Genomic DNA, 16,615 nt, shown 5'->3' on the forward strand with positions numbered 1-16,615 from the left:
TTGGAGTTCTAAAGTAGATAAATAGAGAGAGAGAGTAGATTAATAGAGAGAGAAAGTAGATTTGGGTTTCTGAGGTTTCACGGTGTAGGTTACTAGGTTTGTACGGGGTGAGAGAGCCGTATTTTCATATTCAAGTCTGACTTGTCTTTTTTTCGAAAACTCTTTTGCCTTGATAGTGTAGAATTTTTTATTTCAATCTAAAAATCTAGTAAAATTTCATGGTTGTCCAAATGGTTCAAATCTATTAGGCAAAATGTTAAAGAATTCATCTCTCATGGATGTTTGGATAAATTTCCCTTAAAAATTTATGAAAAACCTTTCGGTTTTTCAAGTATATTACTATTTGACCATTTATTTCCTAAATTTTTACAATGAATTTGTGAAACCAACTTTTTTTTAATGACCCATGAAATTATCCCCCACTTGAATTTCTTGCTTAGTTTGATAATGGCCTAGTTGGCCCCATAACGAATTCATTTTCAGTAACTTGAAACTTCAATCAACTATATCTAATTTAGATTCTCTTTTTAATGCCTCCTATTTTCATTAACTCAAGCAGTTCAAGCATAATACTATTCTTTTAAATCTAAGTGAAAAACAAGCACAAAGTCACATCTAAGATATGAAATGCCCTTCCGATATTTAGAACCTCAAAATTAGGATACATTTATTCAAAAAATAGATAGGCTTTTCAGTTAAATACATACATTACCAATGAGGAATGATACATTTTTCAATACATAGAATAAGTAATACAATGCTATGTGAGTTTCATAAGAGAAAAGGGACACTACAAAACTTGGATACTTCATGATGAGTCACTGAACTCACTATTTCATCTGCTGTACATGATTTACTGGAAGGCCTGGACTCTGTGCATGGATCATGGCCATCCCAATTGAGAATGACTGAAGAGCTGATAGATTTGATTGGAAATAAATAAAATACAGGCCTTCATGTATATTCACCAACTTCACAGCTGGGACACCTTTCTTTGAACCCTGCAAAATTGAGTCTATGTGCATGAGAATCTGATCAGAACTGGAAGAATAATGGCATTAGAAAGTGGCAGGTCTAAAAGCTCATTTGGTTCCACAGGTGAAAATGTCCCCATATCCCTTTTCTTTCATCTGACAGTACCCATATCATGAAATTATGGATAAGAACATACACACAGAAGGGATTATGTTTTGCTCAATAAGTGAGAGTTGTGCTTCCACATCAGGTAAAAGAAACTACATCAAGTCATGAGTTTAACAAGCTTATTTTCATTTATTTCTAAAGTCACTAGTAGAATGTGCAAACCGCATCAACGGACTATGCCTACTAATAGGTGCATTTTATGGAGAAAACGTATTCCATTGGATTATCACTGTCATTGAAATAACAGAGTTACAGAGAGAGAGGGGACCTGTCAGACTAACACATGTTCCAGAAGGGTACCCTCTCTCTCTCTCTCTCATTGCATTATAAGATTATGGCCCATTGGCCAATGGTTTCTTCCATAATACATTGGATTGCAGTATACTCTCACTATGTGCAGTCAAATGCAACATGGTGCTCTATAAAGTTTGTAAAAGAAAACATCGACTTTTGTTGGCAGGCTCTGGAATTAAAATGGAACCAGAAAACCTTCCATAACTGACCTTAATATACAGTTCAAATGATTGGCAATCTTCCTTTGTATCAACTTCTATCACAACTTTTGCATCATTTCTCTCTCTCAGGTTCATCACAGTCAGAGGACATCCCATATCCCATCCTCCACAGTCACAGTGACCGGACTCCCATCTCTCATAAAGACTCGAAGGGCCTCCATTTCTGGTTCTTGGACCACCATGAAAGCCTGCAGGGACTAAAACAGTCATGCCTGCAATCATTTTTCCTTCATTTCTTGACACACTTTCATTGCAATTCTTAAAAGAAACAACTTCCAAATTGTTTGTTTTGGACTGTGAGGGACTATTACAAGCCCCATCAACTGAAGTTTTTTCTAGAAATTTTAATCCCCACCCCCCAATTGTAGCCTCTTGACCAGTTTTCTTGCTGTTATGACATTTGACGAGTATAGAAGCTAGCTCAAGATTGGGCAGCATATTTTCTCCAAGAGGGTTGTCTATAACTAAGCAATCCTGTTTGTTGGATGCATCCAAAGGATTTTCCCAGTTCAATTCCTTCAACTTCACATTGGTTTCTCGAAATTTAGGAAGAGGACTATGCTGAAATCTACTATAGGTTCCAAAAATGTTGCCTGCCTTCTTCTGTGCACCTTTATTCCAACTACGGTAGGGGCTTGAAGATGCCATCTTGCTCATGTTGCACCTAACTTGGTCTTCCTTTGCACCATACAAAACAAAGTTCGAATCGAAAAACTCAGATTCAACTGGGTTTGATCTGGAAGATACGGTCATCTTTCCAATGAGATTTGATGAATTCTTCTGAGCTTTCTGTTGGGACTTTTCTCCATTGCTTCTCAAATGAAAAAAATAGATAAAGTCCAGAGCTTTTTCACCTGAAAACTCGACCCTCTGTGGTTTGGCTACAAGAACCTCGTGGGAGTCATCTAAAGAGAATACAAAGTGTGGAAGCCCATCTTTCCATGAGCAATGGATCAGTCCTTTAGAAAGAGTAACTGGCTTATGAGATGAAGTATCATTGACGATGACTAAAGAACTATCTGATTCCCAGGAGCTGATTTTTCTATCATCCATTGCACTGGGAGTTCTAGAGCTAGAATTACTATACTGATTTGGCGAGTTACTATAAATAGGGCTTCTCAAAACACTTTCTGTTTTTCCATTTTCATCTCCAGTACTCATAATCCGCTCTTGCAAATGGGCAATTTCTGAATACTCTATAGGCTTACACCCAGTGATTGGGCTCGATATTCCATTGTTTTGAGAAGTTACCAAGCCCTTGAACTGAACCTCCAATTTGGAGGTTCTCTGTTTCAGTGATTTGTTGAATGCGATGGAAGCACTGCATATTATCCTTAGATGGGATGACTTCTTGATGAACTCAAGAGCTAGTGGATAGTGGTCTCCTAGATTTGAGAGATCAATAGTGTTGGATTTTGTAAATTTGTCACAGAAACTATTGCGACAGGATAATTCTTCATTGCAACAATCACCAGTCCTGTCTACTGTCATAAAAGAGCAACTGTTTCCTCCTCTATTCTTCACTAACAGCTCATGGCTCACCCTTTCTGATACCTTGTTGAGGTCTAATAAAAATTGTTTTTCTTTGGCTAATATTATGTCATGATTCCTATCAGGAACCAGAAAATAATTCTCGTCATGAAAGTCTTCCTTATCCTTAGAATTCACCTTTTTCTTCATTGTCTGTCCAAGAAAGGGACATAGAGTTCTGCCCTGTAAAATTGCATCATACCCTGTACAAGAATGGGTACATGATTCAGTCAGTATCCGCTGTGTGCAAAAACCAAGAAGGAACATAATACAATGCCCCTTAATAATTGAATGCAAATCCTTTTGTTATATGAGCAGAATCACAAAATTCTATGAAGATAGTAAAGAAGAGTTTGATCCATTGGTTAATCTACAGAACAAAACAGCCTGATGGATTGACCAATTAAGTTTTCAGAATTTTCTCTACACCTCAATAATTGAAACCTAGTAAGGACTTCAGATTCATGGAAACTAGTTGACAACACATATTACTATGTCATTACCGATTTAAAATGGTATGGAAAACAACATCAGGCTAGTAAAAGCAAAATAATTTCATAAACCCATGTGAACTCTATTACCAGCCTGATATAAAAATGGCCAAAGACGTAAATTAACACCAAGAAAATCTATATCACAGCAATGAAATGGTAACAAACTTCATGGATAATAGAGACAAGAGACAGATCAGTAACTCTTCTTCAAAATCATCTTCCCTATCAAGAAGCACCAGCAATTTGTTATTTAGCTATTTTTCGCTGTAAGTCTCTCAATTAACTTTATAGTCTATATACTATACTTTCTAATTATCTTGTGTCCAGTTGGTTGTTTTCCATGAGCTAGTTTAACATGGTCACTATGTTAAATGTTATACAGTATTCTAGTGCCTTTTCAATAACTATCCTACATATATAATTCAATGAAGCACTCCTGGTTCCAATATTGGGAAAGAAACCTGGGACATAGGAAATAAAATGGGATTAATTTAAGTTTCTAAATATGTTGAAGCTATATAATATACTGCTTACCAAAACATATTATATTTTAAATATTTTGTATTTTCAAGGAAAAATTTTAAGAGGTGCTTGTTAATGGATTTGCGATTACCATGGTCACCTTTGGGTTAAGGCTGTCCACATGGCATGCAACCTCATGAACCAGCCCATAAACAGGATGCCAGAAAAGCTTCATAGTCAAAGGCGATTCGAGAATCAGATGTATCGTTAAAGTTAGAAAACAAGTAACTGCTGGTCTGCGGGGAATTTTTTATCTTCATCCTACATCGGCATAAACTATGCTACATTAAGAGGACTAAGGCATAAGGCTTCACAAGTACTTGGGACAATCTCTCTGGAAGAAGAAGAACGCATGTTTTGAACTTAAAAAAATTGTCCAAAAATCCCCTGGCTAAATGGGCAGAAGTTATTGTGTTGACACTTGTTTCTCATCTCCACTTCCAGCATTCACCCATCAACTTCATCATATGCTCAAGCTCGAGAAATCAATGTAAATGTCTTGGTTAATAATTGCAAATGTAACCTGTACCTCTAAAGGTTCAACAAGCCAAAATAAATAAATGCAAGCCTTTCATATTCAATCAGTATGAAGAAACTGATAGAGCACAACAAAGCCGTGATATTTAGACAAACAAAATATAGTAACGTCAAGCACGGCAGAGCATTAATCAAGCATCACAGTTTGGCTTATAATGGCAAACTACATGGCTCGGTCAACTTCTATGCTACTCATTTCTGATAGCATACTAATAGTTTCCAATTCATTGTCATCATGAAGTCCACGAAATAAGAATTGAATTTGTTAAGAAAATAAATGAAGAGCTTATTAAAGCATATATTTCTTTGCTGCTCAATGATGCATTATTCAAAAGACTACCTAGCACATCAACAGGATAAATAATAGAGTTGGCGGTTATAGAGGAATTGTGGCAACAGGTTGCACACAATTGCCCTTTAAGTGAGTATCATATAGCCAAACTTAAAAACCATCATTTTTCTGTTTTACTACAAAGCAATCCTAGCCATCTTAGCAGCCATGATTTAAATCTAATGTGTTAGCGCTTAGCATATCAAGCATAATCCAAATAGAGAGATAGTGTATCTCAAGAAAACTGACACCACCTAAATTAAGACTTGTGGGGTGACCTGTTAAAAGAATTTATGATATTATGTGATTTTCAGAAACCAAAGTGAAGATGAAAGCTAAAAAACATAGAGACAGGCTTCTAACTTCAAACTGCACAAGTACATCTGCCTAATTCCTCAAAAAGTTGTAGTGCATAACAAAGAGTCTCCCATAAAAGAAAATTTTCACTTGCTAACGCAAAAGCCATTAAAATGTAAAAATGTTCGTAGTATACCATTTCCTGTTCAGATGATCAAAGTTGCCACAGCAAGGCGCAAATCTAAACCTAGGCCGGTAGATGCATCACTGTCTTAGAACACAGAGTCCTAACTCTATCTAAACGACATAAATGCACCACCAAAAACTGAAGATTAATTGCAGAACACTGAATACCCATAGAAGGAATTATACAACTGTTCTTCATGAAACGATATAAAGAGATCCACAAAGGGAATTTTTGGTAACTGAAAGAATTGTAAAGTAATAATTGATTCAACATGCTTTGTACTTAAGCTTTTAGGGATGATTAATGGATAAATAACCAGCTTCCTCCCAATTATAAATAATAAGACGCAGTGACTATAAAGCACCAATCAGTTGGGAAAAAAAAAAAAATCTTACTTTTCCAAAATCACAGAAATTCTTACAAGAAACGACCACAAAACTCATTGTTAATTCTACTCAAATACCCAGAAGAAAAGCTCAAGAGTAACTTCACCTTTGCAATTGAACATCATACAAATTAATAGGGAAACCAAATTGTTCCAATATCCTCTATCAACTAAATGAACAAACACAAAGCCTTTCAATATATTCACTCCAACAAAGCCCATTTTCATAAGAATCCCATCCAAAGATAGAGACAGAGTTAGAGAGAGAAAGATAGCCCTAAAAGGAAAACCTACCTACAGAATAAATCTGTGTGTGTGAAAGATAGAGACAGAATCAAAGTAAAAAAGAAAAACCAACCTAGAGAAGAAGATTATTCAGGCCCCGAACCCCATAGAAACTTCAAGAGAGAGCGAGAGAGAGAGAGAGAGAGAGAGAGAGAGAGAGAGAGAGAGAGAGAGAGAGAGAAAAAGAAAAACCAACCTAGAGAAGAAGAGAGAGAGTCATATTCAAAAAGAAAAACCAACCTAGAGAAGAAGAGAGAGAGTCATATTCAAAAAGAAAAACCAACCTAGAGAAGAAGATTATTCAGCCCACAACCCCATGGAGACTCCAAAAGCTTCTACACCCGTGCTCCATACGCCAAAAACCAACTTGTGAAATCACACTACAGGACGAAAATCGCAAGCTTCAGGCATCAACCACCCAAAATTCAGCTAAATTGGAAAGTGGGTTTTGGTGGAGAAATGGAGCTCACAAAATTCAAAGGGGCCAAAGCTTTTGAGGTCAGCCATGTGGTGTAGGTTTCTAATCCACTCCGGGAACTGCCATTTTCTCTCTCTAAGAAAAACACGGTTTCAAACCGGAATTAGTGGAAATGGACCCCCATGATTCCCCCCATCTCTCTCGCACTAGCTCTCTCCCTCTTTCTCTCTCCTCCTTTCTTTTTCTCTCACTAAAAATTTCGAATGCCCAGAAAAGAAGCATCCTTTCCATGCTTACCCTTCACTGTACCAGAAACTGTGACTTTTTCCCCGCCAAAGCTTTACAAACAAGAAAAAACCAGACCCCAACCGTATATATATACCGTTTATAGCCGTATGTTTATACGGCATAAATTTTTCAAATTTAAAATTTTGAAAAGTTTGACTGGACGGTAAGAACTGACCTGTCCTTATCAAATCCGACATTACCCTGTGTGCCCCTTATCTCCATTAATATCCTTTAAAATCCTTGTAGACTCTATAGCCTCATACTGTTGTTGTAGGCTAGGGTTTGGTGTGTGAGGGCCACACCTATCAATATAAAAAAATTAAAATTTGAACTCTAAAATTAGGTATTTTGAAACTTTTGGGCTTGAAAATAAAGCTCTTGAGCAAAAATGCATTTGGAGTGACTTAAGAAAAGAAAAGTAGTTTGTGTGTTAGGGTATACACTTCTATAATAGCGTCCCTTGATACACATATCATCCATTTTAGAGATGGATGCCGCAAAATAAAATATGTGATTGGATGGTTTGGGGTAAGCCACAAAATTCAAGAAATATTTTCTTTTGGTACTTTATGTTTATTAGATGATACTATTACAACAATCAATTTTAAAATTTAAAGGACAAGCATGGTCGTGATATTCATATATAAAAGATAAATGGTCTCTTTGTAAACAATCTTTTTTAAAAATAGATCGGTGACTTAGATTGTAGACACTCCAAAAACAAGTCTGAATCAGTGAATCAACGGTTTGGATCTCTATTTTATTGTAGAGAATCGTCGTTTTACTGTGCAAAACGACCGGTTCCTTTCTAGATTCAACCGTTTTCCTATATATACACAGAATCGGAGCGGAGTGATGTGTTGACTTGGTGCTTTTTAAATATTAGACAAAATAGTAGCCCAACAAAAATTTGCAATAGATGGTGTTACAATTATGTAAAAATATTCTTATTTTTTATTTTTTAAATTTATATTTTGAAGGTTCTGCTGGCTGGCTGAGATTTTCGTTCTTTTAAATTCTAAATCCAAAATCCATCTCCAAAATAGATTAGGGAGAGAGGACTCATTTAAATAAGTGAGTTGGCCGACTCATATAAACCTTGTCCTTAAGAAATATTTAAGATCCCAAATTCATTAAAAAAAACAAGTTGGATTGGAGGAGAAATGAGCTTTTCTTGGTGTAAACTGACATTTTTTATTGAATATTTTCTTTTTCGATTGGATCGCATGACTCTATCTCTCTTCCCCTTTTTTTATTCTATATTTTTCTTTGAACAGGTGGAGCCCATAAATCTCTCTCTTTCCCTCCTCTCATATTTGTTTGATTATTAAATTTTAATTATATTGGTAGATTCGATAGTTGTGACAAATTTGCCTTGATTTCCGAAACAAGAGAAAGGGAAGTTTATGCATAAATTATATTTTGAAGAATCGAAAGTGTTGCAAATGTCCTGATTTCAGTGCAATAAACATTCTATCAATCCCATGAATATTGGAAGTACTATGAAATTAGAGAGAGAGAGAGATAGAGCACATATAAATATATTATAACATATATTGAGAATCATGATAGTCAATTTTAAAAGATAAAAGGCATTTCAAGAGTCTCTATAAATACATTTTAAAATAATAATTCTATAAATACATTTTGAAAATAATAATCTATCTTTTAGGGGTCTTCCTTCGAGAGTGGGCAGGGCATTGGCATTACTCCATAATGAAGTCTCGTACTTCATTTTTACCAAAAGGTACGGTCCAAAGTCCAAGCAACTAACCCTTTTTTAGGGGTATTACTTTTAAGCTATAGTTTTTAAATCGCAGATACATCAAAAATAGCGGATCTAGACCAAATTTGGTAAACTCTCAATGACCCAGGTAATTGAAATTTGCCATTCGGTTTAGAAAACTTGGTGATTCCAAATTTGTGTAGATTTTTATTTTCTTATATATTTTTGTGGCCCCAAGTTTTAAATTTAGGGGTGGCAACGGGTCGGACAGAGTTGGGGCTTGGCCAGACCTAGACCTGGACCCAAAAAAAGATTATGGCACCTTCACCCGAACACGATCGGACATGAAGTTATCGGACCTGGACCCAAACCCGGACTTGACCGGACCCGATTAGATCCATCCAAAAATAAAAACTATATATATTTAAATAGTATTGTAAATATACATATGTATTATTCAAATATTATGACTAAAAATATATAATTATATTTGTTTAAATATTATTAAAATAATATAAAAAATAACAAAACCCCCCAAAAATAGGCTTTCTAGACAACCTTCCCCAACTAAGTTTTTTTTAACAACCTTTATCCCAAATTTAACTTTCCCAGCAAATGCCCCTCAATAAAAAAAAGTAAAGTAAAGTACAGACTAAAATACCTTCCCTTTGGCTTCTGTAAAGCATGTGGTCCGACACAAAATAAGGGTGATCCGGCACTTTGGGCTTCTGGAAAGCATGCGGTCTAGCACAAAATAGCGGCGATCTGACACTTTGGGCTTCTAGAAAGCATGCAATCCGACACAAAATAGGGGCGGCCGTCACTTTGGGTTGCGAACCTTTTTTGGTAGTGAGCTAGTCCACGTAGATGTCTGGCTGTATGGGGTATGGGCATTTTCGTCAAAAAAATAAGACTTTTTTAGTTAGGGGTATTTGCTAGGAAAGTTAAATTTTGGGTAAAAATTGAGAAAAAAAATTGGTTGGGAAAGGTTGTCTAGAAAGTCTCCGTTGAGGGGGGTTTTGTAATTTTTTCAAATTAAAATATATATTAAATATTAAAAAAATTATCATTAATATACCTTAATTTTAACAAAATTAGAAAAAACCCCAAACTTCCCAAAACCTCGCCCACACCCATTGTTCCAATATTTGCACTTTTTTTTTACGACAATACCCTTTACAATAGTCTTTCTACTGTAAACACATTGATAGAATTACAATACTTCGAGTACCATAATACCTTGAAAATGTATTACGGTATTTATAGTTCTGTAATACCAATAACTTCAATTAACATTACGGTACTTTAAGTACCGTAAAAGTATGGAAGCCAATTATGGTACTTTAAGTATCGAAAAACTAAAACCCATTTTACCTCCATAAAAACTAACCCATGTTATACGGCAACCTTTTCTCCTTATTATATTTATCTCTTTCATCTCTATTTTTTTTATGTTGATCTCTTAATTCTCTTTCTCATTTTTTTTAATATTTATCTATTATTTCTCTCTATTTTTTTATCTTTTTTTTCTCTCTCTAAATCTTTTCTCTCCCTAATTGGGATATTTGGCCGTATCCAAATTGGCTTGTAGAGTAAGGTTGTAGAGAAAGAAATAAGAGATAAAAAAGAATGAGGGAGTTAAATATGAAAGAAAAAGAATTGATAAAAATTAGAGATAAAATAGATAAATATAAACAAAATGAGAAAAAGGTTTACGGCATTTTAAATGGCGTCAATGTTTTTTCTATTTATCTATTTCATCTCTATTTTTTTTTTATATTGATCTATTTTTTCTATCTCTATGAGGGTTTACGGCATTTGAAAAGGGTTGACGGCATTTTAAATGCCGTATAACTTAGTGATAGAAAGAATAGATCAACATAAAAGAAATTAGAGATGAAATAGATAAATATAAAAAGGGTTTACGCCATTTAAAATACCATAAACCCTTTTCTCATTCTCTTTATACTTATCTATTTCATCTCTAATTTTGGTTAATTCTTCCTCTTTAATACTTTTTCATATTTATCTCTCTTTTCTTTCTCATTTTTTTTTCTCTTCTTTCTCTCTCTACAATCTTACTCTACGAGCCAATTTGGACACAGCCAAATATCCGAGGCAGAGAAAAGAATTAGAGAGAGAAAGAAGAGAAAAAAAAATTAGAGAGAAAGAAGAGATAAATATTAAATAGAATGAGAGAGATAAATAAGAGATTAATATAAAAAAATTGAGATGAAAGAGATAAATATAGTAAAGAGTAAATGTTTTATAGCATTTGAAGTACGGTATAACATGGGTTAGTTTTTACGGTATTTAAAGTACCGTAATGCTAATTGAAGTTATTACGGTATTTTAAATACCGTATAAAATGATACCCATTAAAGTATTACATTATAATGGTACTTCGAGTAACGTAAGAGTACCGTAATATATTTTTAAGGTATTAGCACCGTAATTATATCAATGCCTTTACGGTAGAAAGACTACCGTAAATAGCATTTTCGTCCAAACAATCGTGAAAATTGAGAAAAAGTGTGTGGGTGAGGTTTTGAAAAGTTTGAGGTTTTTTTTCCAATTTTGTTAAAATTAAGGTATCTTAGCAATGATTTTCCTAAATATTATGTTATATAATAACACTATTCGAATAGGGTCCAGGTCGGGTCCACATGGACCCGGACCCGAACAATGTTCGAGTTCAATATTTGGCCACCCGGACCTGGCTCGTTGGGTCTAATCCTTGGATCTAGGTCAGGTCCAAACGTTGGACCCTGAGTCGGGTCTAGGTCCATTGCCACCCCTATTTAGATTGAAAATCACTAAGCCAGTGGAGGGCCGATCCAATACCCCATACTAGTCTTAAAACCAACCCATGGTCATTTTGGTTAATTCACAATTTCACATACTTTGGATTTTTGGATATCATGGGTAATTTAAGGAATGTGGAGGGTGACAACAAGAAATTTTGTGGCCAATTCACATAATTGAGCATTTAAACGACAAAGGGCAAACCAACATTTACCTTCTTAAGTTCGATTAATCTTTACTATTTGGAGTTTTTTTTTTTTTTTTTCCAAAGACTCACCCAACTATGGAAAATTTATGAAAATGACTATCGTGTCCTGCTATTGGCGTCATATGAGAAGTTGAGGGCTCATGGTTTTGAAAATAAGCGTGATTTATGGCATGATGGACAAAGCTCACATGCTTCCAAATATGTTGTTTGTCCAGTTTTTCTTTTGTAAATGAAAGATGCCTTGCACACCAATGTGCTCAACATTCTTAGTAGGCACACGTGGACCATACATTGTAACACATGGCTGGTGGGACCCACATGCCCACCAATTCATGTGTATAAGGTTTATGCCCATGCCAAATGTGCATGTCCACTTAGTGACAATTATCTTGTGCAAATTTATTTTATTTTTCTCTCTATAAAATATATTTCAAAGATATATTTTGAATCTAAAATTTTAGAGTTCAATATATCTAAATTTGGAATTTTTTTAAAATAGAAGGTTTCTTTTTCAAAAAATATAAATATTATTATTTTTTTAGTTTTCACCATCCATTTTAACTTTTAGTTGATGTAATATTTTTTGACATCCATCTTGGACATGGACGTTAGATAGACAAGAGACCGCACATAAATATGTGAGTGGGCTGACTCACCAAAACTATGTCTAGGAGAGAATGTTCAACACTTCGAATTTGAAAGAAACATTTCATTTACCTAAAAGAAAAGGTCAGATCGAGAGCAATTTTAAAGTAATTGATAATGAATATACAGTGAAAGTTGTTAAGTTTGATAATGAATTTCGATATTTTAATTTTGATTTATTTTAGAAACTATTTCCAACTTTGTCATTTATAAGCTTTTTAATATATTCTTTTACTGTACATAGTTTGAACCCAAATTCATCAATCTTCAATGTCCAAATGTAAGAGAGTGGTGTACCAATCTTAGGACATGCAATGCTTCATGGGACTGCATTGCAGGACAACCGTTCGATGATGACATCAGCATTAAGTTGGGGGATGCTTGTTAGATCCATTTCGTTCGCATTACACTTGTTGGCTAAAAGGGGCAGGTGAAATGCCTTAGTGATGAAACATTTTGCAAAAGACCCACAAGTATTTTGTAGGCTTGTCCCAGGGGTGGTAATGGACCCCACCGGACCTAGGGCCCAATGGGTATACCCCACTTGAGGTTCAAGTATGGGTCAAAAATTTGGATCCGAATATTATTCAGGTTCGGATCCAAGTACGAGTCTAAATGTTGGATCTAAATACTATTTATGTCTAGGTCTAGGTCCAGTCGAACCTGACCTGTATTTGTAGTCATAACGTATATGATGGTAATTATGTGTTTTTAGGTGTTCCTATCGTCACAATATTGACAACATTTACAATATTATTGGTAAAAAAAAAAAAAACAAATGCTCATAGTCATAGGGTATATGATGGTAAAAAAAAAGGTAAAAAAAAAAGATTTAATACAATGAGACCACTTATCTTTGATACAAAGTGCTCACAATTCCTTACAACCATTTGATGTGAAATTTGATAGCTTAGGTGTCATAAACTTCGAGAAATTTTCTTTTGAAGTTTGAGCTTGGTCAATGGAATAATTGCAGCCACCCAATTTTACATCCAATGGTCAAGATTAATGTGATCACATTGTATCAAAGGTAAAATGGTCTCATTCTATACTTTCCCCCCTCCCCTTACGAAAAATGATAGTTATATGGTGGCAATGCATCCGACAGGACCTGACGGGTCTGGACATGGGTCTAAATTTTGGACTTGAATATTAGTCAGCACCTGGTCCGAGTCTAGCCAAACCCGACCCTATGCCAACCCTAGCTTGTCCTACTTAGCTATCCCTCCTGACATGGTTGTTCTTTAGACCGACGAACCCAAATAAGAGGGTCACTTTAGACTTGATTGACCTTGAGCTCGAGGAGAGACAAGTGTAGCATGGTGCATGGACCCTCACACTCATTTCGGCAACGACCAGGGAACCCTGGTGCAAGGCATTGGAGGCTAAGTTGGTGGGACTCAGTGGATTATTGAGATCAACAAGCTAAGGATTGATTGGTTGAATTCCGCGCAACCTAACCTTGAGTGGACATTGGAATGAGCCACGTGCAAAGGGTAGTTGAGTGTACACTTGGACATGTATGTGAATTGACATTAACAATCAAATGTAATAATTTGAATTAAAATTGGATAACTATCCCACACATGGGCTTGTGTAATATCCGCATCATTTGAGAGAGGTGGGTGAACATATAATGAGTTGTAAGGTTTTGAAAGCTATGGAATAACTGTATTTTTAATTGGCATGAACAATAAGGACTTTTAGAATGAGTTGAACAAACCCTTTACACCCCCCTTGATAAGCCAAGTAAATAGTGATGTATGGTGATGGATTTGGTATAATTACCGCACATGGTGGTAGTGGTAGTGGTAGTAGTACGGGATGTAGACTTAATGGCATATAAATGAGGGTTAGTATGTTGATGCATACTTAACATATATATACACTTTACCCTCATTTTCTCAATGAAATTACTGTTAACATGAGCCCATTATAGGAAAAAGCTTGAGTTAGTTCACTAGCTCATATGAACTTATGAGCCCAACGATCTAGATTGAATTTAAGCCGATCTGACGATTACGGATGTTTAGTAGTGCTTAAATTTTATTTTACTTTTTTATAAATTCAAATTGCTTGAAATTTTAGATGTGAGTTCTTCTCATTAAGGTACAGCTAATAAAAACATTAAAAAAATTATTCGTAAAAAATAAAATGATTAAAATACCCTCCAAAACGTTTCAGGGGTATTTCGGCCAATTTATTTCATGTAAAATATTTTTTTTATATTTTTTAAAGATTTACCTATCTTTGATGAACACACTTCTAAAATTTCAAGTAATTTGGATTTGTAGAAAAAAAAACTAAAATTCAAATACTACTGGGCATCAGTGATCGTTAGATGGGCCCAATTTTAATCTGAGACGTCGGCTCATATGTTCATATGAGCTAGTGGGTTAACCTTAGCTTTTTCCATAATATATATATATATATATATATATATATATATATATATATATATATATATATATATATATATATATATATATATATATATATATATATATAGGGGTTAGCCGACTAGCTCATATGAACATATAAGCCTAATGGCCTATATTGAATTTGAGCCGATCTGACGATCACAGATGTTTGGTAATGCTTGAATTTTATTTATTTATTCTACAAATCCAAATTACTTGAAATTTTAGATGTGTATTATTCTTATCAAAGTGCACATAATAAAAATATAAAAAAAATTATTTGTGAAAAACAAAATGATCAAAATACCCCTTGAAACGTTTTGGGGGTATTTTGGTCAATTTATTTCATGTAAAATATTTTTTTGATATTTTTCCAAGATTCACTTATTTTTTATGAACACATGCCTAAATTTCAAATGATTTGAATTTGTAGAAAAAAAATAAAATTCAAACACTACTTGACATCCGTGATCGTTAGATCGGCCTAGATTCAATCTGGACCGTTGGGCTCATATATTCATATGAGCTAGTGGGCTAACTCCAGCTTTTTCCATATATAGAAAATGCTGAGATTAACCACTAGCTTATATGAACATATGAGCCTAGCGGTTCAGATTGAATCTAAGCTGATCTGACGGCCACGATTTTATTTTATATTTTAATTATATATATATATATATATATATATACCCTTTGCGCGGACCCTTAAGGCATTGTGGCTGCATATCTTGGAAATCACAACGGATAACTATGGGGTCCTACCACAACGACCCAGCCCCTGTCCGTGTTAGGCTTTGGCCTGGTGCCACATTGTTTGTAGGTTGCGTGAAATATTAGCTTAAAGCTAAAAGACTACCAGTCCCTCGGGAGCATATTGTGCACTCACTCTATTGGGTAAAATACTATCTAAAAGTATTTTTAGGACACCAATTTTTTTTTAATGTAACATCATCAATCTAGCAATCAACTTCAAAATAAAAACCAACTCTCATGCAAACTCCATATATGCTTTAAAAAGATGACGTTTTATGATTGAACAAAAACAGTCTAATGTCCAAATATTTAGATACAAGTATTTTAAACCCCAGGTCTAGTTTCCGTTATTTGAAAATACTTTTATGATGATTTGTTAGAGTATTAGAACAAGAAAAAGTTTGTATAAGTTGTCAACCTTATACTATTGAAACAAGTCATATCTAAACTCGCCATCGGAAAATGTTGCTCCAATATTAAAAAGGGAAAGTGTAGAATGAGACCATTTACCTTTGATACAAGGAGGTCATATTATTCTTGAGTCTCGACCATTGGATGTGAAATTGGGTGCTGTAATTATTCTATTGATCAAATTCAAACTTTAAAAGAAATTTTCTTGAACTTTGTGATATATCAAAGCTATCAAATTTCATATCAAATGGTTGCAAGGAATTGTAGCCACCTTGTATCGAAGCTAAATGGTATAATTTAAAAAACTCTCAAGTTGATCATCTTATTCTCAACATATATGGATTTAAAAAAATAAAGATTTCAAGTCATGAAAATAATATATCTTGTGACACATTATCTGGACCATTATTTTTCAAAATTTTTAGTTGTTTATAGATCTACTAGATTTGCATCATTTTTAGAGCTTTAAATTTCATAATCAAAGGTGACAATAGTTTGTCATGTCATCACAAGGCTTTTTGGCACCAATACTACATCTTTTGGTATAGTCTTGTGGCTCGTCTTACTTCAATAACATAAGATTGACACCTTATACAAACCTCATCCTTATAAATTTGCATATATAAAAAAAATACTTTGACATATTTATATGGAAGAGGGTAAAGTATTCTCCCCGTCGAGTACAAGATAAGCATTCGGTATTGACTAAAAATAC

The 16,615-nt window shown here is 34.5% G+C and overlaps 1 protein-coding gene across 6 annotated transcripts; it reads right to left on the minus strand.

Annotated features, from left to right (window-relative positions):
* Positions 1-641: 641 nt before the first annotated feature.
* Positions 642-6,818, minus strand: LOC18444239 (uncharacterized). 6 transcript variants are annotated; one of them, XM_088871192.1, is made up of 3 exons: positions 6,511-6,818; positions 1,647-3,391; positions 642-1,001 (listed from the first exon to the last, which is right to left on the minus strand). In XM_088871192.1, exons 2-3 carry the CDS (start codon positions 3,336-3,338, stop codon positions 831-833), a joined length of 1,863 nt encoding a protein of 620 aa, XP_088727318.1. In that variant the 5' UTR covers positions 3,339-3,391; positions 6,511-6,818; the 3' UTR covers positions 642-830. The 6 variants fall into 6 exon arrangements, with proteins under 6 accessions (XP_088727318.1, XP_088727322.1, XP_088727319.1 ...); XM_088871196.1 differs by having other exon boundaries at positions 6,423-6,818; XM_088871193.1 differs by having other exon boundaries at positions 6,300-6,818.
* Positions 6,819-16,615: the final 9,797 nt, after the last annotated feature.

Source organism: Amborella trichopoda, chromosome 7 (genome assembly GCF_054954075.1).
Source record: "Amborella trichopoda isolate Santa Cruz 75 chromosome 7, AtrichopodaSantaCruz75HAP2 v2.0, whole genome shotgun sequence".
In the NCBI taxonomy this organism is placed as follows: Eukaryota; Viridiplantae; Streptophyta; class Magnoliopsida; order Amborellales; family Amborellaceae; genus Amborella; species Amborella trichopoda.

Excerpts from the sequence above, each read along its gene's own strand:
- LOC18444239 (XM_088871191.1), bottom strand. The coding sequence starts at position 6,169 with ATGAAAATGGGCTTTGTTGGAGTGAATATATTGAAAGGCTTTGTGTTT. Across the intron at positions 3,392-6,048 it reads TATGATGTTCAATTGCAAAG|GGTATGATGCAATTTTACAG; the intron begins GTGAAGTTACTC and ends ATTCTTGTACAG. Across the intron at positions 1,002-1,646 it reads CATTTGAACTGTATATTAAG|GGTTCAAAGAAAGGTGTCCC; the intron begins GTCAGTTATGGA and ends TCAATTTTGCAG.